This window comes from Rhinopithecus bieti, unplaced genomic scaffold (genome assembly GCF_001698545.2).
Source record: "Rhinopithecus bieti isolate Rb0 unplaced genomic scaffold, ASM169854v2 scaffold_2554, whole genome shotgun sequence".
NCBI lineage: Eukaryota > Metazoa > Chordata > Mammalia > Primates > Cercopithecidae > Rhinopithecus > Rhinopithecus bieti.
Genome location: NW_016804196.1, coordinates 2,549,169 through 2,576,303, shown reverse-complemented (window position 1 = coordinate 2,576,303; position 27,135 = coordinate 2,549,169). Strand labels below are relative to the sequence as shown.

General features: G+C 34.8%; 1 protein-coding gene across 1 annotated transcript in view; it reads left to right on the top strand.

The window, feature by feature from the left end:
* The window catches only part of PIGN (phosphatidylinositol glycan anchor biosynthesis class N), a 142,642-nt gene that overhangs the window by 91,621 nt on the left and 23,886 nt on the right, over positions 1 to 27,135 (top strand). Inside the window, exons 22-30 of the mRNA XM_017867141.1 lie at positions 2,587 to 2,689; positions 7,897 to 7,999; positions 9,596 to 9,682; positions 13,529 to 13,584; positions 14,187 to 14,262; positions 16,216 to 16,289; position 16,724; positions 24,180 to 24,221; positions 26,284 to 26,336. Of these exons, the coding sequence (XP_017722630.1) occupies positions 2,587 to 2,689; positions 7,897 to 7,999; positions 9,596 to 9,682; positions 13,529 to 13,584; positions 14,187 to 14,262; positions 16,216 to 16,289; position 16,724; positions 24,180 to 24,221; positions 26,284 to 26,336 (595 nt within the window). The remainder of the gene's footprint in view (positions 1 to 2,586; positions 2,690 to 7,896; positions 8,000 to 9,595; positions 9,683 to 13,528; positions 13,585 to 14,186; positions 14,263 to 16,215; positions 16,290 to 16,723; positions 16,725 to 24,179; positions 24,222 to 26,283; positions 26,337 to 27,135) is intronic.

Genomic DNA, 27,135 nt, shown 5'->3' with positions numbered 1-27,135 from the left:
ATGGGGTTTTCTAAATATACAATCATGTCATCTGCAAACAGGGACAATTTGACTTCTTCTTTTCCTAACTGGATACCCTTGATTTCTTTCTCTTGCCTGATTGCCCTAGCCAGAACTTCCTTTTTAAAAGCTCAGGATTGCTTTAGCTATTCAGAGTCTTTTGTGGTTCCATATGAATTTTAGGATTTTATTTTCTATTTCTGTGAAGGATGTCATAATTTTGTTTTAGGTATGTTGTTTGCAGCAAAATATTCATAACTATTACATTATCATTGTGGAATGTCACTTTTAACATCATAAAGTGTTCTTCTTTGCCTTATTGATTGTTTTTGGTCTAAAGTATACTTTGGTATCAGGATTGCAACTCTAGATTTCGTATTGTTTCCATTAGCCTTTATTTTTAGCCTTTATGAATCACTGTATTTTTAGTTCCTGTGTTCTGCCTAGAGTTAAGTTTTGCTTTATGTGCCAATTCCACAGTTTTTTTTCTTTTAAGTAAAAAGGTGAGTTGAGCTCATTCATGTTTACTAACGTGACTCTTAGGCTTGTTCTCAAGAAGCATATAAAATACTGCATAATGTGTAAGTGTGCTCTACTACAACAAATTGAAGATTCTGTCAATAAGATTCTGTCAAATCTTCTTATGTTGTAGTAGAGCACACTTATACATTATGCAGTGTTTTATATGCTTCTTTCTCTATTTGAAGTATCCTGTATGATTTTTTTTTATTGTCCTTGTTTATTTGATTATTATTTTGGAATGGTGAGGAGGAGATTTAGAATCAGTTTATTGCTGTTGTTCTCCAAACATAAAAGTTTCTCTGGGCATGTATTTTAAACAAGATCTTTCCTTCTTGGGATTGGTAAAGCTAGCTTCTAGAGGATACCTACAAAATGATGTAAGACATGAAATAAAGTTAACTCATAGGTAAGTCATCAGTATCTCCAAAGATCTCTTTTAGGCACAGATACACCATGGTCTAGCTTTAATGAGCATTTTTGTTTAATATGCTATGATCTCCAAATGGACGGTATGTTTTGAAATTGGTTCTACTTATGTCATTTAGAATAGAGACTCTTATTTCCCCTTTAGTATCTTATCAAGCATTTAGACAAAAGTAGAGCAAGGACCGAAAATGTGTACAGTTTTACAGAAGAAGTCTCGTTTGAACTGACTTTTATTATTTACTTTTTTTTTATTTTTTATTTTTTAACAACTACCATTTGTCCAACAGATTAACTGACTTTTAAAATCAGAGATATTGAAATGTTATTTCTTCAGTTAAAATATGTATCAGTTGATTATGATTGGAACTACACATCTGGAAAAAAAGAAGCTACTCATGTAAGGGTATTAAAAATATAACTTCATAGTCTTAAATCTTGCAGTGACTTGACTTTAGATGAAATTGACATTACATGTAAATTAATTTAGAAGATGTTGACTAGTAATAATAACCACAGTTAACAGTTACTAAGCACTATGTGCTAGGCACTGTGCTCAGGGAACACTGTATAGGTGAAATTGTATTTAATCTTCACAACTTTTTAATGTCATCTCTATTTGATAGGTGGGTAAATTTCTGCTTAGGTCAGTTAATGAACTTGCCCTATAGTTTGAGCAGTTAGTAAGTGATTCAGCCGGGATTTCATCCCATCTTGTCTATCTTCAAACTCTAGAGTGCTAGGGGGATTAGGAAGTTACGCACATTTCCTTCCCAGAATAGGGATGGAGGAGTTTACATTTTGCCACCCCACCCACTTCATCTGCCCTTCCTCCACTTGGGTAGTTCCTTTTATTATCCCGGGGGAGAGTTAATACAACTCTCATGCATGGTGAACTCATTCCTGTTCTCTTTTCCAAGGGGCATACTGCAACTGTCAGTGCATACTTTACAGTGGGAAAACTTGGAGAAGGAAGGGGTTAGGAAAAAATCAGTTTCTGAGGAGTAAGTTGTCTTTGAACTAAGATATAAATGCCTAATTAAGCAAAGGTTGCTAAATCTTGAGTAATACTTTTATTTCATTAAAAAATAGTTCATTTTTGAATTAATATTATTACTGTGATCTGGGCTGAATATAAATTGAGAAAATCTGAGCATAGTTAAAATAATTAAAAATGTGAGGCTTGACTATAATTAGGGGGAATGTAGCCTCATGTTCAAGGTTACAAAGCAATAAATGCCATAAATGATACTAGATTATTCAGGGCTTCTACAGTAACTTTTTTTGTTTTTGTTTTTGAGATGGAGTTTCACTCTTGTCGCCTAGGCTGGAGTGCAGTGGTGCAATCTCGGCTCACTGCAACCTCTGCCTCCTGAGTTCAAGCAATTCTCCTACCTCAGCCTCCTGAGTAGCTGGATTGCAGGCGCCTGCCACCACACCCGGCTAATTTTTGTATTTTTGGTAAAGATGGGATTTTACCATATTGGCAAGGCTGGTCTCGAACTCCTGACCTCAGGTGATCCACCCACCTCAGCCTCCCAAAGTGCTGAGATTACAGGTGTGAGCCACCATGCCTGGCTCTACACTAACATTTTTTTGTGTCTCTTGTACTGACAAATGGCCTGTTTTGTTTCATTGCAGCCTCTTCCTTGGTTGTGCCACTACTGAGTTCTCCAGCTGTCTTTCAGCGATTGTTCAGCATACTTCTTTCATTGATGTCAACCTACCTACTTCTAAGCACAGGGTATAAACTTTTTAACAATTTAATTTTATAGCAGCAAGTTTTAAATGATATATTGATATTTTCTCTATTAGTATTTAACTTCTGGAAATGAAAAATATTTTCTAAATCTTGAGGGATACATTATAAATATTTACTTCTCAGTGAGGACTATATCTGACTTGATCTGTAATCTTCTGTTTTCTTTTTTTATCCATTTCATAGTATTGCTTGCTGTCTTTGTGTTTCTCTTTTCTGAAGTTGCTAAAATATCACTTAACTATAATGTTAGAAAATTCTGATTGATTATGGAAGAATTTTAAGTCTCATTGACTTTTATTTTTTATTGCATTCCTTGTATCCATTTTAAATTATGCTTTGATTCGTCCATTCTTCTTTGAATATAGTACTTTTTTAATCTTACACATCTCACAGTTCAAATATTCATTTCATTCAGAGAACCTTCAGAATATTTTCCCAAAACTTTTAAAGATTTTTATTTAAGATTGAAATTTTCTTATCAAAACAAAACAAAAGAAAACAAAAAATCAGCAGCTTGACTTGGGGTGAATCCCAAAGCATTTTCTAGAACTCAGTGAAGACAGGGATATACTCTGTCTGTTATCTTTGGAGAATTCTTTTCTTGTTTTTGAATTTTGTCCTTACTTAAATCTTTATGAGGGTAAGAAATGTGCACATTATAACAAACAATGACTAGAATAAACAGTGAATAAACACCACTCATAAACAGTTTGAATTTTGGCCCAAATACACAATCTTGATCGAAGTTAGACTAAACCTAGGGTTTCACCATTATGCTATAAGGTTATTCACAGTTCAAATGATTTTGTAAAGCCATTTGCGGTCTAAGGCTCAGGTTCTCCCTTTTGGAAACTTAGTTGTCATAATTCAATATTAGAGAGGTGTTCTCAAAGTCTTCCCACAGTAGACCCTAACACCCTAAGTGACCTGGACCTCAGGAGTTCTTGTAGTCTCATGTAAGAGATGATCCAATGGGGCCCTAAACCTTTTTTTCACCAAAGCTGTCTATCTCCTTTTGTTTCCCTTCCCCCTGCCTAACCAGATGTGGGCCACAGCTCTGAAGATGTGATACAAATGTCATGGAACTTTTTACCAGCTACCTAATAAGATTTTAAGAGAGGCTTTCTTTGAGATTTAGACCTTTGAAGTAGAACTTTAAAATAAAACTGGAAATTTATGAGCATCTGTTATTCAAGAGTGATGAACATGAGAGCTTAAAATCTTTCACAGTTTCCCCTTTATTAGTGAAATTTCAGGATAAATAATTTTGTTAAATTAGAATCTATGAGAGTAAAATGAATTCGACTATGCACAAGTTTTAATCTATATAAGAAAGCAGAAGTTAAAATAATTTCTATTCTAACCTACCGTTTCAGGGAGACTCATGAATTTTATTAAGAGATTACACCCAGAGGTTGATTTAAGGAAATAAATGTTTGAAAATGTCCAGAAATATGTACTAACTTCTGTATAGTCTCTTAATCAATAGGCCTTTCTCTTTTTTGAACTTTCAAATTCTAAAACAATAAACAGATTTAAAGGGATGTGTAGTTGATTAAAAAATGTAAACAAGTATAAAAATAGATCTGATTTGCTGGATTAGAAAAGGAGAGCAAGAAACAAAGATAACTGAAGTTTAATTTTGAATGAAAAAACTATTTCATAATGTAGCATGATTAATCATGTAACTTACATAGGGGATAAGTATTTTAAATCATCAATTTAATAGTCATAGGAGATGTCAAAACAAATTATCATAATAAGCATAATCAGAATCATAACTTAAAATCTAAAAAGGGAAAATCTATACCTAAAATCAGAATAAGGCACTATATGACCTTATTAATGAATTCATTAAGAGATATATTATTCAACATCAGAAAGTATATCTAGCTTTGCCAAAAAAAATTGAAAAGAGTATCTTGAAATAGCACAGTTCAGTCATTTCAATCAGTACATTTTCTCAGTGTCAAATCAGTTTTGTAAAACATAGTCCACCTGTTATGATTCAGCCTTACCATTTTGGATGACCTGGAGGGTTCTCTGTGTAAATTATTGAATATTCAGAATTACAGAATATTTAAAAGAAATATAGTTATAATATAGAAATACAGCAATAGTAATCCTAAATTCTTATACAATGCATTCTTGATTTAATGAATAAAGAAGATTCATTTTTAACCAGCACTTAATTATTTTATGCAAATGGAGCTATTGTAATACTTGAAAATAGCTTGTTCTCTTGGTTAGCGCTGGTTAAATATTTCCCTTTGAAATTTTCTTTGCATTATTCCTTTGCCTAGCAAACTATAATACGAAGCTAAATGCCTTGTCAGCCCTATTCAATTTGCACAGAGACCAAACCAGCAGATCCTAATTTAGTAAGTTTTCATTATGTTCTCCCTGAGCCTGTGATGACATTTCATTGACATTTCAGTTTATTAATGCAGATATACAGACTTTATACAAAATATTGATTGTCTTAAGAGATAAAGTCCCATAGGAAGATTATCTTTATCTGGTTTATTCATCTACATTTTACAAAAGAAAGTGATCATAATGTATAGTTTTTAAAAGGAAATAAATAAATTCTACTATTTGTAGAACTATGACATTTATGTTTTTAAATATTAGGAAACAATAACTTCATATATAACTGCAAATCTTTAAAAAAATTATGGTCCCCTTTTGTTCAGAGTATGTACCTTGATTCAGTTAATCAACAGTTGTTTTTTCTTTCATATATCCAGTGTCCAGAGCACTCTGCAGACACACAGAGAGAACCATTAGTGTAATACTGGTACACAATAGAGTTATAAGCTGCTATAAAATAAGAACTATATTTTACAGTGTTAGGCAATTACAAAATCAAACAATTAAGTTACTGTGAGTTAATGAAGTTGTGTATTGTATGAAACGAAGACTGACTAGAGAAAGAGCTTGAATAGGAAAGCTGAGTTAGTGCCATCAAGGACATTGAACTGAACTTTAAAGAAAGGCCAGGGATATAAGCATTCTAAATATTTGTTTTTCAGTTTTTAAAAAATCACTGGACATATAGAGTCATCACATTATGGAAAGTAGGGATAAGGGATAAAAGCATGTATTAACTCTACTCTCATTAATGTTCTGGTATATTTCTTTCTGGTGTTACCCCCCGTATTTGTCTTTTTAACATAAAATTAATTGCAGTACATGTTCTATTTTGGATCTTTTTTTCTAATTCACATAATTTCAGAAGCATTTTCTAGGTGGCTCATAGGCTTCCTAGCCACCATTTTAATAGATATTTAATATTTCATGATATGGATTTTATTTCAACTTTTTATTATTACACATAATATTTTGAGTTATGTTTTTATGCATAAGCTTTTTCATAGTCTGGATTATTTCCTTTGTTCACTTCTCATATAGTGTATGTGGGCCATTGGGTATGAACTTTCTTTTTTTAACTTGTAGTTGTCTTAAGAACAGTGCCAATGTATAATATCTACAACAAACTATATATGAGGAATACTGTTTCATCGTATCTGTAACAAGTATGTAACAGTATTTGGTATAAGAAAATCAAACGTTATATTAACAGGTCAGAAATGGCACTGCTTTGTACAGTTTTCTGTACTTGTTTTACTCATGCTATTTTCTCATGTGTGTATCTGTTCATATCCCTGGGCCTTCTAAGTCTTATATATCAAGTGATTTGTGTATGTTTTCTGAAACCTGAATCTTTTCTTCTGCCCAGTCTTCAGTGTTATAATTTTATAATTTGTAATAGCGTTTAAAGTGTTTGGAATTTTTTTGCTTTCTCATCTTTAGGAAATAATGCCATATGCTGTAGAGTTTGGTAGTTGAAAGACTCAAAAAGGAAATAAGTCTTTGTTTTGTTTTGTAACTTCTGATTAGATAAATGACTCACTCAGCAAATATTTGTGAACTGGGCCAGCAGTGGTGATGAGACAGACACAGACTTGGTTTTCAAAGATTTTATAAAGTAATAATAGATGCAGACAGGTAAACGTGATTAAGACGGTGTAAGTACTATAATAGAGCATTTAGGGATTATGAAGGTGGAGCATTTACCCCAGACAAAGCGGAAACTGTTTAGAAAAGGCTTCTATCACTGTGTTGTCTCATGAGCACTTCTCCTTTGTTTTTGTGTCCATTTTACACTCCAGCCTGTAGGTGTACCACACAGTTAATCATTCCCCTGTGGACATGTAGGTTGTTTTCTGTTTCCCTCTTCTGTAACCAGTGTTACAACAGATATCTTTATAATGGAAATTGTAGCACATGTCTGATTATTTTCTCAGGGTAAACTTTTAGAAATGGCCTTATTGCATTATAGTATGTGAATATTTTTGAGATTCTTAATACATAGTATCAGATGGTCTTCCAGAAAGTGTATATTCCCATAGAGAGCATATGAGAGTTCCTTTTTCATCGCCCTCTTGTCAACACTTTTGTTTTTGAGACAGAATCTTCTCAAAGAAGATTCTCCTGCCTCAGCCTCCTGAGTAGCTGGGATTACAGGCGCACACAACCACACCCGGCTAATTTTTTGTATTTTTAGTAGAGACAGGGTTCTCACTATGCTGGCCAGACTGGTCTCGAACTCCTGACCTTGTGATCTGCCTGCCCTGGCCTGCCAAAGTGCTGGGATTACAGGCATGAGCCACCATGCCCGGCCAACACTGTTGTTTTAATATTGGCAAATATGATATATCACCATTGTTTTAATTTCCATATGTTATCAATAAGGTCAATTTTCATGTTTGTGTTCTTGTTACACCCATTTTTTTGAAAACTTAGAGTGTTCCTCTTCCTCTTCTATGTATGTTAATAATTTTACCTCAAGAATTATCTTTTGCCTTTGTCTTCATGCCTTCTTTCTCTTTTATGTGTATCTGTCATTTGCTTTATGAATGGCTTTTATATATTTCTATTATTTTAAACACATAATTATCTCAAGATTTCATGTCACTCAAAAAAGATGATGTTGGGGTTAAAATTTAAATAGTAGTTTCCTACTTTCTTCTTCTGGAAAGCCTAGAAAATTTAAGTTTTGTAATATTGTGACTTAGAAGTATTATCAAATTATTTTAATTTTGAGAAAGACCTCAGTGTAAATTTGCATTTTTACTTATTTTACTGTTTTTTTCTTTTCATTTCTACCTTTCCCCACCTGTTAGGTATGAAGCTGTCTTTCCACTAGTATTGTCTTGTTTGATGTTTGTCTGGATAAACATAGAACAAGAAACTCTACAACAATCTGGTGTTTGCTGTAAGCAAAAGGTAACTGGTCAAAGTCATTGTTGTTTTTATTTGAGACTATTAGTCGCTATCCTATAAGGAAGTTGCAATGTTATTTCAAAATTCTTTCTACTTAAAATTTTGGTGTTAAAAGTTTTAGTTTTTTGGCATTAATTAAGTTAATAATTGGTAAGGAAGATTTTTTACGTATCACAGAAAAGCACAATTTTTTTGTTGTGTAGGTTGGGCTTTTCTTAGTGATTACTTGAGAATCATTGATTTTAAAAAATGTCAATATAAGTGAAGGAATAAAGAAAAGAATGCTTTTCACTTTTTTTTTTTCATATTTCACATCCAATTTTCCTTCCGTCAATTTATCTTAGAAGAATTTTATGTTGTCACAAGTCAATTTATGAATTTGATTATAAGGTGACATTTAAGTTTCTATTGTTGTTTTTCTCTTTCTGGTCGTCCTAATCGAGATTGCTTATTCTGCTGCCTTAATGATTGTGGCCTCAGTCCAAATCTTAGATTGTTTATGCAACACATAATTCTTTGAGTTAGCTAAAATCCAACCATTTTTTAAAGATACCTTTATCATGGTGGGCTACAGAGTTAAATTGATGTTTCTTGTCTATATTTAGAGCTGATGGTAATTCTGAGAAATTGGTGATAGATTATTTACAATTTTACTAAGGTCACATAAAATGAATGTTACAGAAAATACCTTCATAGTTGATCCATCCTTATCTGGCTCCAGTTGAGTTTGTAGATCGTTATTGATAATTCAGAATGATTAATTTCAATAAAGAAGAAACTTTAGTGAGGCATATTTAGTAATTACTGGTTTTAAACTTTTAGTCGTTGAATATTAAAATAATACACAAAAAGCAATTTTGAGCAGATTTATGTAAATACTCAGAGATTAGCCTTAATATTAAATATTTCATCAGGCTGAGGATTATTGTGTTACTTTTAAATTCTATGTTTTAACTGAAAGCAAACGTATCTCTTTCTAGAAAAGAGTATTAAAACATCCCAAGAACTTACTAGAAAATTACATGGGAAGTAGGAATGGGAAAAGTCTACCTTTAAATTCACCCATTAGTGTTCTATTTGTGGAAGGTGTTTAAGCAAGAGTGCACTCACCTTGTTGGATTGAGTGGCTTTCTGTTCTACCAAAGACAGGAATATGTTGCTTTTTTACAGAAAGAAAATTTCTCTGCAAATAGAATTAATAGAGGGACAAATAAACGTTTAATTTTACCGTGCCTTTTAATATGATACCATATCTAGGTTTAAGATGATCAGGACACTCTGAGAAATTAGTCTTTGAAAAGGGAAGAATTTATATAGTAGTTTTAAAATAAAGCATTTATATAAGATAAGAAAAAGCTCAATTCTCACTTTTATTACACATATAGCAACACTACAACTGTATTCTATATATTATTTTACCTTTTGACAGATTTTATTAAGGTGTAATTAAACCCGAGGGAAAGATTTATTGTTTTTTATTTTTTTGTCAACACAGGGCATGTTTCTAGCCATTGTAACTTAGCCATTGTAAGTTTGCCTTCAAATATAGAAATAAGTCAACTGTTATTGTGCATTAATATTTTTCTTATTATCTCACAGCTTACCAGTATCCAGTTCTCTTATAATACTGATATAACTCAGTTTCGACAGCTGTATCTGGATGACATCCGTAGGGCCTTTTTCCTTGTATCCTTTGTTGAGACTTTGGTTTAAAGAGCTGCAACTCCCACTTAATGGAGTAAGAAGACATGGAAGGTGTTTTTGCCCATCACTTAATAGTGGTATTAAGTAGTTTAACCTCCCTGAATTATAGTTTTCTCATGTAATTCACATTAAAACATTTTTTGAACTATCAAAAAGTATAAAGAATAAGTATCTATATATATTCCTACTATTCAAGATATTAGCCATTAGTATTTTGTCACATACGTTTTTTTAAAATGTGTTTTAAGAAATTAAAACATTAGAGCTAAAGCTAAAGTCTTTCAACTCTCAACTTCAATCTAATTTCTCTCATCCTGGAAGAAACCACAATTATGAGTTCATATCTTTTTATGTGCATTTTATTCTAAACTCATATTACATAACATCTGTCTCACAAAGGTTTTTGGATCACCTCAGAGGCAATGTTGTGAAAGTTGTTAGTAGTAGAAGTTTGAAAGACAGTATGGCAGAGGAAAGTCTTAGTTTGGAAAGGCTCACTGACTAGCTGCAGGAAATCATAGGGATGTATTTCCTTTATTTTATTTTATTCAGCTTTATTGAAGTATAATTGACAAAAATTGTATATATTTAAGGTGTATATTTTGATGTTTTGATATATGTATACATTGTAAAATGATCACCACAATCAAGCATATCTATATATATATCTATATATCACATCATATCTATTGCCTCACATACTGTTTTTTCTTTCTGTTTTTGCAGTAGGAACACTTAAGATCAACACTCTTAGCATATTTCAAGTATACAATACAATATTACTGACTATAGTCACCATGCTTGTACATTTCATCTCCAGACCTTATTCATCTTGCACAACTGAAGCTTCATACCCTTTCACCAACATTTCCCCTTTCCCCCCTCCTCTCAGCCCTCGGCAACCATCATTCTACTCTTTTTTTCTAAGTGTAACTATTTTACTTTTGCTAGCTGTAGGAGTTCCTTGTATGTTTTGGATATTAACCCCATATCAGATACATGGCTTGTAAGTATTGGAGGCATTTCCTTTGAGCTGTCCATGGTGCAGAGTCTAGACCTCTCAGGTACAGAAAATAACTATTTCATCCTCTCTGTCTTTTGCTTTCACTCTGTTTTGCTTTCTTTCTCTCTTTACAGGTTCTTTCCAATCAGCTAATACTAATAAAGCACTTTACCCATTGATCCTTGCATTTCCCTAAATTATAATTTCATCTTGTCCTGTTTAATTTTTTGAAAGAAAAATTTATAGTTGCTGCCATTATTTTCTCTCCATATATATACCATGTCCACAAACCTCTAACAATGCCTGACACATAGTAGTGCTCTATCAGTATGTGTCAGATGTCTCTGCCGAAGTTGTACTGTCAGTGGTCTGCAGGGGCTTCCTGATCACTCACATCTATTCAGTTTACCTGATCACACTTTAACATTCAAGTCTATGTTTTCTCTTTCTTTTCCCTTCACATCCAGGACACAGTACAAGTTTTCTTCTAAGATTTTTATATCATTTCTATTCTTCTCTATAACTACTTCCTTTGCCTGATCTTCAGCCATGTTTTTTTCTCCATGCTCCACCGTTAACCTTCTCTTATTGTGCCTGGTTTATGCCATATTTTCCTGTAACTTTGGTAGACACTTCTTTGCAAACAACTCTAAGATCTATTTTTCCAAACTTGACCTCTCTCGTGACCTGAAGGACCACATGTCTAACATTCTGCTGGGCATCACCAAATATGTGTCCCAAACTGACTAACAACTGCCACTCCTCTTCAAAGTCACTCTTTCTGGCAGGCCTTATCTCATTTAATGGCATCACCATACTCCCTGTCCCGAAGACGTCCAACTTGTTGTCATATTTAACTGCTCCTTGTCCACTTTTTTTTTTTTTTTTGAGACGGAGTCTCGCTCTGTCGCTCAGGCTGGAGTGAAGTGGCCGGATCTCAGCTCACTGCAAGCTCCGCCTCCTGGGTTTACGCCATTCTCCTGCCTCAGCCTCCCGAGTAACTGGGACTACAGGCACCTGCCACATCGCCCGGCTAGTTTTCTTGTATTTTTTTGGTAGAGACCGGGTTTCACCGTGTTCGCCAGGATGGTCTCGATCTCCTGACCTCGTGATCCGCCCGTCTCGGCCTCCCAAAGTGCTGGGATTACAGGCTTGAGCCACCGCGCCCGGCCCGCTCCTTGTCCACTTCTAAAGTCCCTGTGGCTCCCTTCACTCTTGATCTTCATTCCCACTGCATCAGTTCACACTTCCTTATCTCTGACATGGACTACTGAAATTGCAAATTGCTCCCTACTTAAATTTTCTGCCTCCAATTATTTGTCTCCCTTATCTGAATATCACACAGTTACTGGTGTTTCTTCATTATAACACCAGTCTAAAAGATTTTCTACTCTTCACTGTATCCACAATAAAGTTCAGGCTTTCTTTAAAAAACAACAACAACAACAACAAATGGAGTCTCACTCTGTCGCTAGGCTGGAGTGCAATGGCATGATCTCGGCTCACTGCAACCTCCGCCTCCCGGGTTCAAGTGATTCTCCTGCCTCAGCCTCCTGAGTAGCTGGGACTATAGGCATGTGCCACCAGGCCCGGCTAATTTTTGTATTTTTAGTAGAGACGGGGTTTCACCATGTTGGCCAGGATGGTCTCAATCTCTTGACCTCGTGATCCACCTGCTTCGGCCTCCCTAAGTGCTGGGATTGCAGGACAGGCGTGAGCCACCATGCCCGGCCAAGTTCAGGCTTTTTATTAATATGCCACTAATCTATATTTCTTACTTCATCTTTCACCATATCCTTCAATAAAGTCTAAGTTCCTATCTATCAAACCTTTTTACCCTTCCTTGGCAGTGTCATTTTTTTCTCACTGTTCTTTACCTTAAAATGTCTCTCCTCTATTTCTGTCATCATATCTTAGTCACCGTTTGAGTATTTTGAGACTATTTTATTTATGTTTATATTCTTAGTGCCTATCTCTATCTCTGACATATACTAGACAATAAACATTGGTTGGTTAGATGATTGGTTGAATCACTGAATCCATGAATACATTTAAGGCTCAACTCACCAACTCAAATGCCTCTTTTTCACTGAAAATTGTCATGATTCATACTTCCTCTTCAGTGTTGCTTCACCATTTTTTGTGGGTATCTATAGTAATAAAAGAGCTAACACTTATCAAGCCCTTTCAGTGGGCTAGGCACCATTTTAAGTGCTTTGCTCGCAGTAAGTTCTTGGACACTAAGGTTAATATCAATGTTTATTGCTTTACTAATACAAATGTAAGTTTAAGAAATGTCAAAAAGATATTCAGTGCTTTCTTATTTGTCATTCTTTATTGAATTATTTTAAAACATGGTTATCTTGTTTCTTCCTGAGCCTTTCAAGCGGTCTAGCTTGTGTTTAACATATGGTGGGTTTACAGCAAGCATATATAGACTATAACCGTGTCTTTCAGCTGAAAATGTCTATGTTATACACTAGATCCACGTTTTTCTTTTGAAAAAAATCACTAGCAGCCAACTACAGATATGGTCCACCTTGCTCATGTTAGGGAAGAGGAAAATAACCTTCCTAAGGTTACTAGGGACTGAGTGAGGATGACCTCTCAGGCCTCATTATTCTCAGTACACTGCCTCTTCAGTCTGGCCATTTTAAAATGCATTGACAAGGAGATACAATGGAATGTTCACTGAAAACAATTCATGGTCAATATGCAAGTAAAAAAGCAAATTACTCTCAAGATAAAATTAGCATATTTTTCTAAATGAAAAGGAAATTTGTATGAAATCTGAGTTGCTTTGCCATTTCCTTGACTTCCTTTAGGTTTTCTTCTTAGTGACAGCATTTTTTGGAACTGGAAATATAGCTTCCATTAACAGGTAATTTTAAATGTAAGTGACATATGTATAACCAAAAAATAATGCAATCTGGGACTTCTATACCTTTTGTTCTGTACCTTACCTTTTTTTTTTTTTTTTTTTTTTGAGACAAAGTCTCACTCTGTTGCCCAGACTGGAGTGCAGTGGTGTGATCTCGGCTCACTGCAGCCTCCGCCTCCTGGGTTCAAGCAATTCTCATGCCTCAGCCTCCCGAATAGCTAGGATTATAGGCGCCCACCACCATGCTTGGCTAATTTTTGTATAGTAGAGATGGGGTTTCATCATGTTGGTCAGGCTGGTCTCAAACTGCTGACCTCAGATGATCCACCCACCTCAGCCTCACAAAGTGCTGACATTACAGGCATGAGCCATGGCACCCAGCCTGTACCTTTCTTTTTATACTGAATGATACATTTTGGAGATTGGTATGTATTGGCACATTCAGATCTGCTGCGTTCATTTTAGTGGCTTCATAATATGATGTTTGCTTATGTTTTAGTAAGTAGATTTCAGAGAATTAGTTTAAACATCTTTTTAGAAGAACATTCTTTTAAAGTTACAGAGTGAATTCTAAATCCTTTTCCCTTGTTATAATTCCCTAGCTTTGATCTTGCCTCTGTCTATTGCTTTCTGACTGTGTTCAGTCCTTTCATGATGGGAGCCCTGATGATGTGGAAGGTTAGTTTTCTTATTTTGTTATTTGTATTAAGCTATTGATTAATTAAGATTATAAAGTCATTTCGACAGAGCTAGGTAGCAATGGAAAGAAGATATCCTTTCATAGTTGGCACTGCTAAATTGGAGGTGAGACCTTCTATCCCTTACTCCAAACCACAGGTAATCTTTTTGCTTTACTCTTAAGTGCATTTGACTTCAAAAGAGTAGGGATTCAAGTGTTAATTTGAGAGGATCTTATCAGATGTGATTAAAGCCTGTGGGAAGCTATGGATCAAACTGCAGTGCTGCTAAAGAGTATAAGGTTCCCTGAACCCATGTTCTCTACCTATGAGATTACCAGCATAATCTTTTCTCATAATCCATGTACCTAGAATTGATCGAGTCATTCAACAAATGTGTCATTTTCTCCTATATTCAGTAATGTGCTAGATACTAGCTGGGTGCTGACAATACAAAGATAATGACAATTTTCAGCTTTCCAGGGGTTCAGATTCTTCATTGTAATGTAATTCTTGTTCTTCTTTAAGGTAATTATGCTTGTTTTATTCCCTTTACCATAATGCCTGACACATTTTACTTAGTATATATTTGTTTAAATAAACTAAGCTGATACTTGCCTAAAATCCGATTACCTAATGTTCAGATTTATAAATAAAAATGATTAAACGTGTCATCTTAATAGGATTAATGTCTACTTTTGTTACTACACTAATACAAATGGAAGTTTAAGAAATGCTAAAAGATGTTCATTTTCTCATGTCCTGTTTTCTACTGAGTTATTTTAAAACATGTTGCTATTTCCTTAATTTTCATTCACATTTTAAAATGGTGACTTTTTTCCCCAATTTATTAAAGACCATGGACCTTTAATTAAAACAAGAAAAGAAAGAAAGAAAGAAAGAAAGAAAGAAGAAGAAAGAAAGCGAAAAAAGAGAGAAAAACAAAGCTGCATATTGTCAAAAATGCTAGGTTCTCTTAAAATCTCTAGCAAGATGCAGTAAGCGTTAATGACACTAATATCAGCTTAGATGATCTGTTGTTGACTGATGTGTCTAGAAGTGAGGGCGCCTGCTGAATTCCGATTTTATCGCATAATGTCTCTTCACCTTGAAAAAAGCGAACTTTATGCAGTCTTCGAACATCATTTATTTCGCGACCTAGTCTCGACCGCCCTGTTTTGAAACCATATTTTTTATAATATATATAAAATACACATATAATCATAAAGTTTATATTTTTCCATAACCAGTTATATATTTTTCCAAAGATTGATAATTGGAAAGCATAGCCTCAAGATAATTAACAGTATTAGCGCTGGATTATGGATTTTCAACCGGCATAAATTTTGCTATAGCTTTATTTCAAATGTTTTATAATTTTTTTTCAAATTTGTTATAATGAGTGTGAATTTTATAATCATAAATAAATGTATTTTTTAAAAAAAACAAAAAGCAATGATTGAGAAGCTGAATCATGTTTGTAATGTTATAGTTTTAAATAACCAGATGGGTTTAAGGATCTGTGAATCAAATTATCGGGTTATATAATTTATTTGATTTGGGCATTCTGTGTTTTTCATACCCTCTTGAAATCTTTTGAACCTTGTTAATTATTAGAATACATTAAATGGAACAAAATTTGTAATAGGCTTTTATTTGGAATATGTATTGATGTTTGCTGTCTTTTACACTGTATAGCTTATTACTCTCAAGGTAAAATTAGCATATCTTTTCTAAATGAAAAAGAAATTTGTATGAAATCTGAGTTGGTAGTTTCATCACTGTTCTATGTGCCATTGGTACCATGCTTTTATTTCAGTGTTTGCTTTTCACTAGTATATATAAAAGTTACTTGAGAAATTGAAAATATTTCTGTAAGCAGAAATAGTAGTCTTTTCAAAAAGTGTCTCAAATGCTTCAGTTATTCATGGCATCATTTATTGTTCTTTTACAGATTTTAATCCCCTTTGTTCTTGTTATGTGTGCTTTCGAAGCGGTTCAGTTGACTACTCAGTTATCATCAAAAAGGTAAGATGAATTCTTTTAAGAAACATTTGATTTGCCTGTTTTTAGGAGATGAGAGTAAACATTTGAAGACATTTCATGTGATTGCTATTAAGACACTGTAACATAGATTGTTTATTACACAAATGAGAAAATGTTCACCCGTTTAGTCAGAGTTGCAACTCATTAGAGGAAATTAGTTGATTAGGGCCTCTAGCAGACAAGCTTGCTTTCTCAGCAATAAAATGTTATTAGAATATTATTCAAGCTAGTGAAGAATCTCCCTAGAAAACAGTAAAACATAAATGTTAAATTATTGTAGTTAATTACTTGTTGTAACTGTGCCGCCAAAAAACAAAAGATACTCTAACTTATTTTGGTTTATTTCTTAAATATGTTATTAGATAAATGTGTGAACATTATTTCATTTTCCGTGACTTAAAATTAACTTTTCTAAGTGTCAAAAATATACTTAGTTTCTCAGTTATGATTTCTACACATCTGACAAATGGAGTGGGAAGTATTCTTTCTGAGTTTTGAGGAATTTCTGGAGCAGTCCGTCTTAAGCAATCAAGACTGTGTAAGAAAAGCTGTCAACTCAACTATTTGCTTTTTTTAACCAATAAAATTGCCTCATCAGCACAGGGACTCTGGAAAATACTTGATATAAATATGAAGCTTGGCAGTTTTGTTATTCTTGAATCAAACTAGCATACTCAATGCTGAAAGAAATAACTAATATTAGCATAAATTTGCATGTTTTTCTTGATGAGTATAAGCTAGAACTGGGTTTAGCATAGTATTATGCATATGCCATAAAGAAAAAAGTTTTTCTTCCACTGCTTAAGGATACTAGAAATCTCATTTCTAGTTTTAGTATATTTTTGCAGGATATTTACATGAATTTAATATTGAGAGTATTTATGCCTTGTCAGTATCACATAAGAGATATTTACTTAGATGCAATAAAAACTGGTGAATGACATGTACTTTCTTGCATCTTTGTTGGTGGATAAGATTTTTAGAAGGAATTTTAATTAAGGTTTAAATAAGAAGAGCTGGGGACATGTGGAATGAGAAATAGAAGGCACATCAAAGTGTATGTGTGTATGTATTCTTATATTTGTACGTGTGTATAGTAATGCTATCTAGAAACTAGTGCAATGAAAAACAAAACACAGCAGGAGAGAACTGAGGCAAAGGTGGCTCAGAAAGGTCTCTTTTGACCTTTAAACTCAGAAGTCACTGACATTTCTTCCTGGATATCACACTGACTCATCAAATTTAATGTCACACATTGATCCCAGTGATAGCTTTTCTTCCTATTGAAAATTAGCTTCTCATCCTGTTTTCTTTATTTAATCCATCACACAAGCTGAAGTCCAGCCACCCTCACTGCCATAGCACTTACCAAATAATCACTGATAACATCTCTCCTTTCTGTTCACCTTTTTACAGTCTTATTATTTATGTTGCTAATCATTTTCTTACAACTGTTGGAAGCCTACGGTTAAGATGGGGGTGGAGATATATACTAATGACTTATTTATTTATTAGATCTATAATGCCAAGGACGAGTTCAATATAACAAACCAGTGAAATGATTCTGGTTCTCTTCCGACTCACTCCTTAAAATGTGTGTAGAACAAAAGTGAAGTAGAAAAGTTGTATTAACATTTTTTTTGCATGACTTAAAATTTGCTTTTCTAATTATTAATACTTTATCTAGTGTCTCAGTCTTAATAATTGGGTTCATCAACAAAACCTTGTAAATTTTGGGTAGAGACCACAAAAAGGTAGTAGCTATACATGAAGATTACCTGATAGCTTATCCATTAAGAATGCTTATGGATGTAAGCAATGAAAATCTAACAGTAGCTAAGAGAAATAGAGATTTATGTCCTCATATCACATGGAGTCTGGAGGTTGGCAGCCCACAACTCTGTGATGCCATCAGCAACCCTGCTTTTCTGTATTCCTAAGAATGGAAGATTCTTAGATTGTTGCTTTTACCCTCGTGTTTTTCTCATCATGCCTCCATCTGCCATCATATCTCATCTGCCATCCAGACAGGAACAAGGGAAAAGGACTAATGAGGAAAAAGGCAAGGAAATATGTCAACTGGTTCTCCTTTTCTGTCAGGGTAGCAGTGTCTTTCCCAAAGGCCCCATGTAGCAGATTTCTGACTATGTCTCTATGGCCAGAACTCTGTCTGGCACACATTCATTGTAAACTGGAAGGGGGTTAGGGTAAAGGGAGGTGTGGGGGTGTGAAACAACCTGTCAAAAGTGTCACAGTTGTGGCCCATTCATTTCACGGTTTGAGATGACATGGACCATGAAGACCTTTGTCACCTTCAGAATGCGGCAAAGCATGAGAGAAATTAGAAGGCCGCTGAGAAAGAGAAACAAGTTTTAGTATTACAGAAGTATTCAACAACCAACCATATAAGATCTGAAAGGGATGATTTTTCAGTTCTGTGTTTGATTAAATGCTCAACTGTACAAGAGCCATGGCTACCCTGCAGGGATTGGGGAAAAAAAAAAACTTGAAAATAGCAGTTGTCAACAATGTGATCTAGCAGCCAAAAAGCTAGTTTTCTCATGCCCTGTATTAATTGAAGTGAAAATAATTTTACTCTAATTTTGAATATATCATTTTGTTCTGATGGGTGTTTTTATCTCCAGAATGTTATGCTCCCATATTTAGGAATCCAGATTTGAATCAGAATTATTATAATATTGAATAACTTTTATTGGGAAAGTGTTTTCCTGTGGGTACTCTATTAAAGCAGCTTAATTTTAAATTAATATGAAGTAGAAGTAAATTACTTTTAAGTATTTCTATTTTGATTTTAATTTATTAAAATTATTTTATTAATTTTCAGAAAATTTTGGGTTGTTTTTGTTTATTTTAAAGTCTATGGATTTCAGCTCCTCCCAGTGTTTTTTTTTTCCTGCTATAGTTATCATATCTACCAGGTCTCATTCACCTAGATTAGATATTACAGATCTGATTATTGTCAAGATTTGCTTCTTCCATCATTATTTTGTTAGTTACAGATTTTATTCTGTGTGATTTTAGCCTTCTACAATGTTATTTGGTGTTGTTTCTACCAGGTCTAATTTTTCCTGGATCAGATTTTTTGTGTTCTATGAAATCAAAAGGAAAAGGTTCTTAAGTCAGTCTCAAATCTAGAGCAAATTTCACAATGTGTAGCATTAGCCATTTTCAGTGTTAGTTTATGCTAATTACTCCTACTATTCATTCAGCACATAGGATTTGAGTTTGTATGATATACGGGGCACTGTACTAGCCGCTGGTGTTACATTTGGTGAACAGAGCTTACTGTCTACCTGGGGAGACAAAGAAAATAAAATGCTTGTCGTAATAAAATTTTAAGTAGTGTTAAATGTCAGGGAAAAAAAATGAAGTGGTCCAGGGAGACCTCTCTAAGGAGAAGCAATTTATGCAAAAACCTGAATATAGTCTTTACTCACATAGTTTCATGGTTCACTCAGGTGGAAGGAGTGAAATGTACAAAGGGCATGAGTTGAAGACATGCTTGGTGTATTTGGAGAACAGCAAGAAAGGTGACCTTAAGCAGACTGCGCTAGCAGAAGAATTGTAGGAAATAAAGTTGAAGAGGTTGGCAGGGGCAGAACATAGGGGGCCACTTAGGCCACAGATAGGACTTCAGTATTACTCAGTTGTTGCAAGAAGCCTTTGGTAGATTTTGAAGGCTGTTCTGTCTGTTGCATGGATAATAACTTTAGGAGGACAAGAATAAGAGCAGGGAGATCAGTTAAGGGTCTTGCAAGTGAACAATCACAGTGGCTCGATGGGGATGATAAGTAATATTTATTATCAATTGGATAAAAACAATAGCAGGTATTTATTTCTTGAATAAAAATATATTTATGAGGAAACTTATAGGATCTAGGTACACAATAGCTTCAAAACATCTTGAAGATCAAATAATACCATATAACTAACCTGCCTTTAATAAAATTATTCCATTCAGAGCAAGGGAATGATAACCCTATCCTTCTTAAAATTAGATCACCTTGAATATTGAATAGTGTGTTACATTTATGCCTTCGCAGTTGGGCAGCATATGAATAAACAAAGGAACCAGGGACACATTCAAAGGAGCCTGATGAAGATGCTGAAGGCCTCTGAGAGTCAGTAGAGCCATGGGGAGGCAGTGTGCGTAATGGTTTGGAGCACGGGCTCTGGGGCCAGACTTGCTGTTATAAGTCTATGACTTACGGTTACTAGCTGTGTGACCTTGAGCAGGCTTACTTCTGGGTTCTTCAGTTTCCACAAAATGGTTCAAGAATATGAAGATTTGCTCTGGAAAATCTTTTTCCTTCTTTTTAATTAAGACTTAGTTCAGGGATCTTATTCTCTGTTAAACTTTTTTTACCCAACTGCTCCACTCTCCAGAATCCTTCCACCCTCAAATTTCTGGCTAAGTTAGGTAACTCAGACTGTGGCTGATAAAATTGTTTCTTACTTTTGTGTTTCACACCCAGTTAGAGGCTGATTTGTGTCCCCTAAAATTCTTATGTTGAAGTCCTGACCCCCAAGTACTTCAGAATATGACTGAATTTGGAGACAGGGCCTTTCAATAGGTAACTAGGGTAAAATGAGGTGATATGAGTGGGTCCTAGTCCAATATGACTGATGTCTTTATAAGAGGAAAAGATTAAGACACAGTCAAACACAGAAGAGATGACATGTGAACCTAAGGGAGAATATGGCCATTTACAAGCTAAGGAAGGAGACCTCAAATAAAACCGACCCTGCTCACACACTGATCGTGGACTTCCAGCTTCCAGAACTATGAGGAAATTTATATTGTTTAAGCCACTCAATTTGTGGTACTTTGTTATGGCAACTCTAGCTAATACACACTTTATGAACTCCATAAGGGGAGAGATTATATCTTTAATTTCATTTAAAGCTTTTGTTTAAGGAATGAGAATGAAACCAACATTTACTAGGCAAATACCATATGTCGAGCACTGTATTAGGTACTTTCCACATATTACCTGACTTAATTTTTCCAATGATACTAGGAAATATAGATATTATCACGACCATTTTATAGATAAGGAAACTGAGGCTGAGAAGACAATAAATAACTTAATCAGATGTGCCTTAATTTCACAAGGATCCCAGAACATCATCTGTGTCACACAGTAATATAATTTCTTTAGAAAAATAAAAATAATATTTCTAAAAAAATCAAAACCATTTTTTGAAAATAGTATGTAAAGGTTTTTTAAAGGTCTTTTTGTTCATTTGTTTGTTTGTTTTGTTTTGTTGGGGTTTTTTTTTGAGGCAGCGGCTCACTGTGTCACCCAGGCTGGAGTGCAGTGGTGTGACCTCATTGCCACCTCCACCTCCCAGATTCAATCGATTCTCGTACCTCAGCCTCTGCAGTAGCTAGGCTTACAGGCATGTGCCACCAAGCCTGGCTAGTTTTTCTATTTTTAGTAGAGCCAAGGTTTCACCAAAGTGGACCACAGATTTAAACCAGTTGGCCAGACTGGTCTTGAACTCCTGACCTCAAGCGATCCTCCCACCTCAGCCTCCCAAAGTGTTGGGATTACAGGTGTGAGCCACCGCACTTATTCTAAAGGTCTTTTGAATTGTACTTATTATTTTTCTATTCCAGAAGAACTGGGTCCATAGGGTAGAATTATTGTTGTGGTTTGATTCACAGAAGAAAGAACTCTGCAGTAATTGGAGCTGCTGAAAATGGAGTGGATTCTGTTGCTGCAACCACTAAAACTAGTGCTAGACAATGCCTTTATTGGGATTGATACTTTGGGAATTCATGCTTTAGGTAGAAGGTTGTACTGGATGACCATTGCATTCTCTACAAACTCTTAATCGATTAATACACTTTATTTTGTGTCTGAATGGAATTATACTTCAGTAAGATATCATTAGTCTGACTTGTGGTATATATCTGCATATGTGAACTATTGAGTTACATGTCTTTATTTCAACCTAATGGTTAGAAAACCAATTATTTCTTAAAAACAAGTCACAAATCTCTACCAAAACCTCACACTTTATTCAAAAATTAACTCAAAGTGGACCACAGATTTAAACTTCTAGGAAAAAAATAGAACAAATCCTTGGGATTTGGGTTAGGCAAAGAGTTAGGCTTGACATCAAAATTGTAACCCGTAAAAGGAAAAAGTGATAAACTGGACTTCTTCAGAATTATAAGTTTTTGCTCTGTGAAAGACCCTGCTAAGAGTGTGAGAACATAGGTTACATACTGGGAGAAAATATTTACAAACCAGGTATCTGAAAAAAGACTAGTATCTAGAATATATAAAGAATGCACAAAACTAAATGGTAAAAAAAATTTAATTAGAAAGTGAGCAAAACACCTGAAGAAGATATACAGATGGCAAATAAGCCAATGAAAAGTTGTTCAGCATTATTAACCATTAAAGGAATGCACATAAAAACCACAGTGGGTCGAGCGTGGTGGCTCACGCCTGTAATCCCAGCACTTTAGGAGGCCGAGGCGGGTGGATACGAGGTCAGGAGTATGAGATCAGCCTGACCAATATGGTGTAACCCCGTCTCTACTAAAAATACAAAAATTATCCGGGCGTGGTGGCATGTGCCTGTAGTCCCAAGTACTCGGGAGCCTGAGGCAGGAAAATCTCTTGAACCCGGGAGGTGGAGGTTGCAGTGAGCCGAGATTACACCACTGCACTCCAGCCTGGGCAACAGAGCAAGACTCCATCTCAAAAAAGAATTTAAAAAAATATGAAATATCATTATACACTTATCAGAACAGTTTATCAGAACAGTTAAAAACAAATAGTGGCATCACCAAGTGCTGTTGAGGATGTAAGGAAATTGTTCTCATGCATTGCTAGTGGAAATGTAACATGGTACAAACCGCTCTGAAAAGTTTTACAGTTTTTTATGAAACTAAACATGCTACTGTTGTATGACCTAGCAATTGCACTCTTGATGTATTTTCCTAGAAAAATGAAAGGTTTACACAAAAAATTAGACACAAATGTTTATAACAGCTTTATTTGTAAGAGCTGCAAACTGGAAAAATAGCCACAAGTAGAAATAACCCTTGATGTCCTTTGGTGCTTGAATGGTTAAGTAAACCATTGTATATCCATATGATGAAGTACTATTCAGCCATAAAAGTAAATGACCCATTGATACACACAGCACCTTGGATGATTCCTGAGAAAATTATGCTGAGTGGGAAAAGCCAATCCCCAAAGGTTGCAAAGGTAACAAAGTGTTATATAAATTGTTCAACTTGTTATGTACATTATTCTACTCATAAAACACTCTTAAAATGACAAAATTATAGAAATGGAGAACACATTAGTGGCTCTCAGGAGTGAGGGATTAGGCAGAGGGGTGGTGAGGGGAGGACACATGTGGCTCTAAAAGGGCATCATGAGAGATCTTTGTGATGATGGGAACACTCCTTATCTGGACAGTATCAGTGTCAATGTCCTGCTTGGGATATTATACCATGGTTTTACAAGATCTTTCCACTGGGGGAAACTGGGTAAAGGGTACAGAGGATCCCTCTGTATTATTTCTTGAAATTGCATATTAGTTAACAATAATCTCAAAAGTTTAGTTTTGAAAATCATAATGTATGTCCCTTTCATTTTACTGAAATAAATATTCAGAGCACTTAATAACACATTTTACAGTCCAGCTCATCTCTATAGGGTGGTCACTTGTAATAATATGAAAAGAACCTTTGAAAGTTGTATTTTCAGAAGCAAAAGTACCAACAATATTAGGTTATTTGCCTAGTCTCACTTGGATTTTAATGAGCTTGAAAAATACATCTGTTGTACTATATGTAATTTTCCTTCTTTTTTTTTCCAGCCTTTTCTCATTGTTCTCGTCATATCAGACATTATGGCTTTGGTAAGGCATCACTGGGTAGTCCATATAAATTAGATTAAGAGTCCTGGGTTAATTTAATAAAGAGAAATATGAATGCATTTTGGTACATGAAATCTTTAGATATTGAGTTGTAAGTGCTGGAATAATTTACACATATAAATTATGTTGTTTTATATTAGTTATTATAAAGGATGTGTGCTCTTCTTCAGGTGTCAAAAGTCTTACTATTTGATTTATTCGAATCTGGCATACCTTGTCTTCCATGTTGCTTTGTATCTGAAATGAACCTTCCAAAGGAAATTAACAGAAAAAGCTAACTTTAAATTTAGATAATACATCATTTTCTATTGAAATGTTGATTTTAACCCTTCTCTCAGATTAAAATGAAAGGAAAAGGGGAGGGAAGGAAGGAAGGAAAAGGAAATGCAGCTTTTCTATTGGGAAGGTGTTAATCAAGATGTGGCTGCAATAAATGAGTTCTGATGCAGGTAGGTAGGCCTCTCTTATTAACAAAAAGAGGAACCTATTTTATGTCTACAAGTTTGGGGAGTTCCCAAGACCACCCTCAGCTTTAGTAATTCACTAGAATTCACAGAACTCACTGAATGCTGTTATATTCAGTTACGGTTTATTCCAGGCCATAGGGCAGAGTCCAGGACACCAAATTCCGAGTTTCTGTTTCTCCCTGTGGAATCAGGACAGCATTAGCCTCCCACTATTGATGTGTGACAGTACACATGGAGTATTGCCAGCCAGGCTTACCTAAGCTTTGTTGTCCAGACTTTTTAGTGGGGTTTGATCACATAGTGCCTACCTGGCTGACCTTTAATCCCTTCTGGGGATACAGCTGGTAATATGGCCCAAAGCCCTCATCATACATCACATTGTTAGACTGTCCAGTGGCCAAGCCCTCAGGCAGAACCTTCTATAAGGCATGACATTCCATGACATTCCAAGGGCCTAGAAATCGCTGCCCAGTAGCTGAGAACAAACACCAGCGGTCTTTTTGGATAAGGTTAATTCATCACCATATAACATCCCATGCCAGAAGTAACTAGGAATACCAGTAAGGGTAGCTTCCCAAATCAGATTCCTAGTCACTTGGTTTAGATGAGAGTATTTTTGTGTGGTATTGAACTGTTATTCATTGTATTTCTGAAACTGACCACACATTATGTGAGAACAAATCAGTTTTCAGTTTTGTGCAAAGTGACAAACAGACATGTTAATAGAAGAGGGTTGAAATTCTGATTAATTTTGTATAAAAAAGATTGCCTAAATTAACTTGGACAGTCATTTGTGATATAGCTTCTGCCCATTTGATTGGCATCTTCTCTTACCTCTCCATCCTTGTTTTCTCTACACCATCCTCACTTTGACACTACCAAGCTCTCTATGAACTCTTGATGTGTATATAGGCTATTCCCTCTGCCAGAAACTTCTTTCTCTCCAAACCTCCTTTCATCTGACTCCTACATTTTACTTAGATTTCACCTTCCATTGGGAAGCCTACCCTTCCATCCTAATCAGGGTATGACCCCTTCCTCTGTTTCTATAATTGCCTATATTTTCCGATGATAGCACTCCCTCTGTCCCCCGCTTACACACACACACACACACACACACACACACACACATACCCGATAATTTGACTGAATCATTTAGTAGAGCCTATGCCTTGTGAGGAGGAGTTTATCTCCAGCACCTAAGACAGTGATTGGCACACAGTAGGTAGTCAGTACAGTAAATATTTGTTGATAGTTGGATGACATGACATCTTTCCACTGATATCTTTAGTATTATCTAGTTTTTTTTTTTAATTGGTGTTGGCTTGTTCTTTATTTCTAGTTATTCAGAAATGTCACTTTTATGTTCATTTGATTGATAATTCTATTTCTGGATTTTAGATTACTGTTAATTCTAATACAAGCAAAAGTTTCAGTAAATGACATATTCTTGGTGACTACAGTCAGCTAGTGATTGTTAGAGTCAGAAATCTGAAACATATAGTCCTAAAATGACTTTGTTTTTAGACTGAATCTAAATAGGTTTGTTTTTAATTGAGCCTTTTTTTTTCTTACAGCATTTTTTCTTCTTGGTCAAGGATTATGGCAGCTGGCTTGATATTGGGACAAGGTATAGTATATATGGTCATGCATTGCTTAACAACAGGGATAAGTTCTGAGAAATGTATTGTTTGGCAATTTCTTCTCTGTGCAAACATCACAGAGTATATTCACACAAACCTAGATGGTGTAGCCTACTCCACACCTAGGATATGGTGTAGCCTATTGCTCCTAGACTATAGACCTGTACAGCATGTTATTATACTGAATACTGTAGGCAATTGTAACCCAATGGTAAGTATTTATGTATCTACACATAGAAAAAGTATAATAAAAAATGCAGTGTAGAAGATTTTTTAACTGGTGCGCCTATCTAGGACACTTACCATGAATGGAGCTTACAGGACTGGAAGTTGTTCTGGGTGAGTCAGTGAGTTATTACCGTAACCTTTTTTACTTTATAAGGTTTTTAACTTTTTGACTTTATAATAACACTTAGCTTAAACACACAAGCACATTATATAGCTATACAAAAACCTTTTCTTTCTTTATATCCCCATTCTCCAAGCTCTTTTCTATTTTAACATTAATATTTTAATTTAATATTTTAAAATTACTTTTGTTTTACTTTTAAACTTTTTTGTTAAAACTAAGATACACACACACACACACATTCACCTAGACCTACAGAGGGTCAGGATTTTTATCTCCACATCTTATCCCACTGGAAGGTGTTCACAGGCAATAACATGCATGGAACTGTCATCTCTGATAACAGTGCTTTCTAGAATACCTTCTGAAGGACCTACCCAAGGCTCTTTTACAGTTAAATTTATATATATATATATATATATATATATATATATATA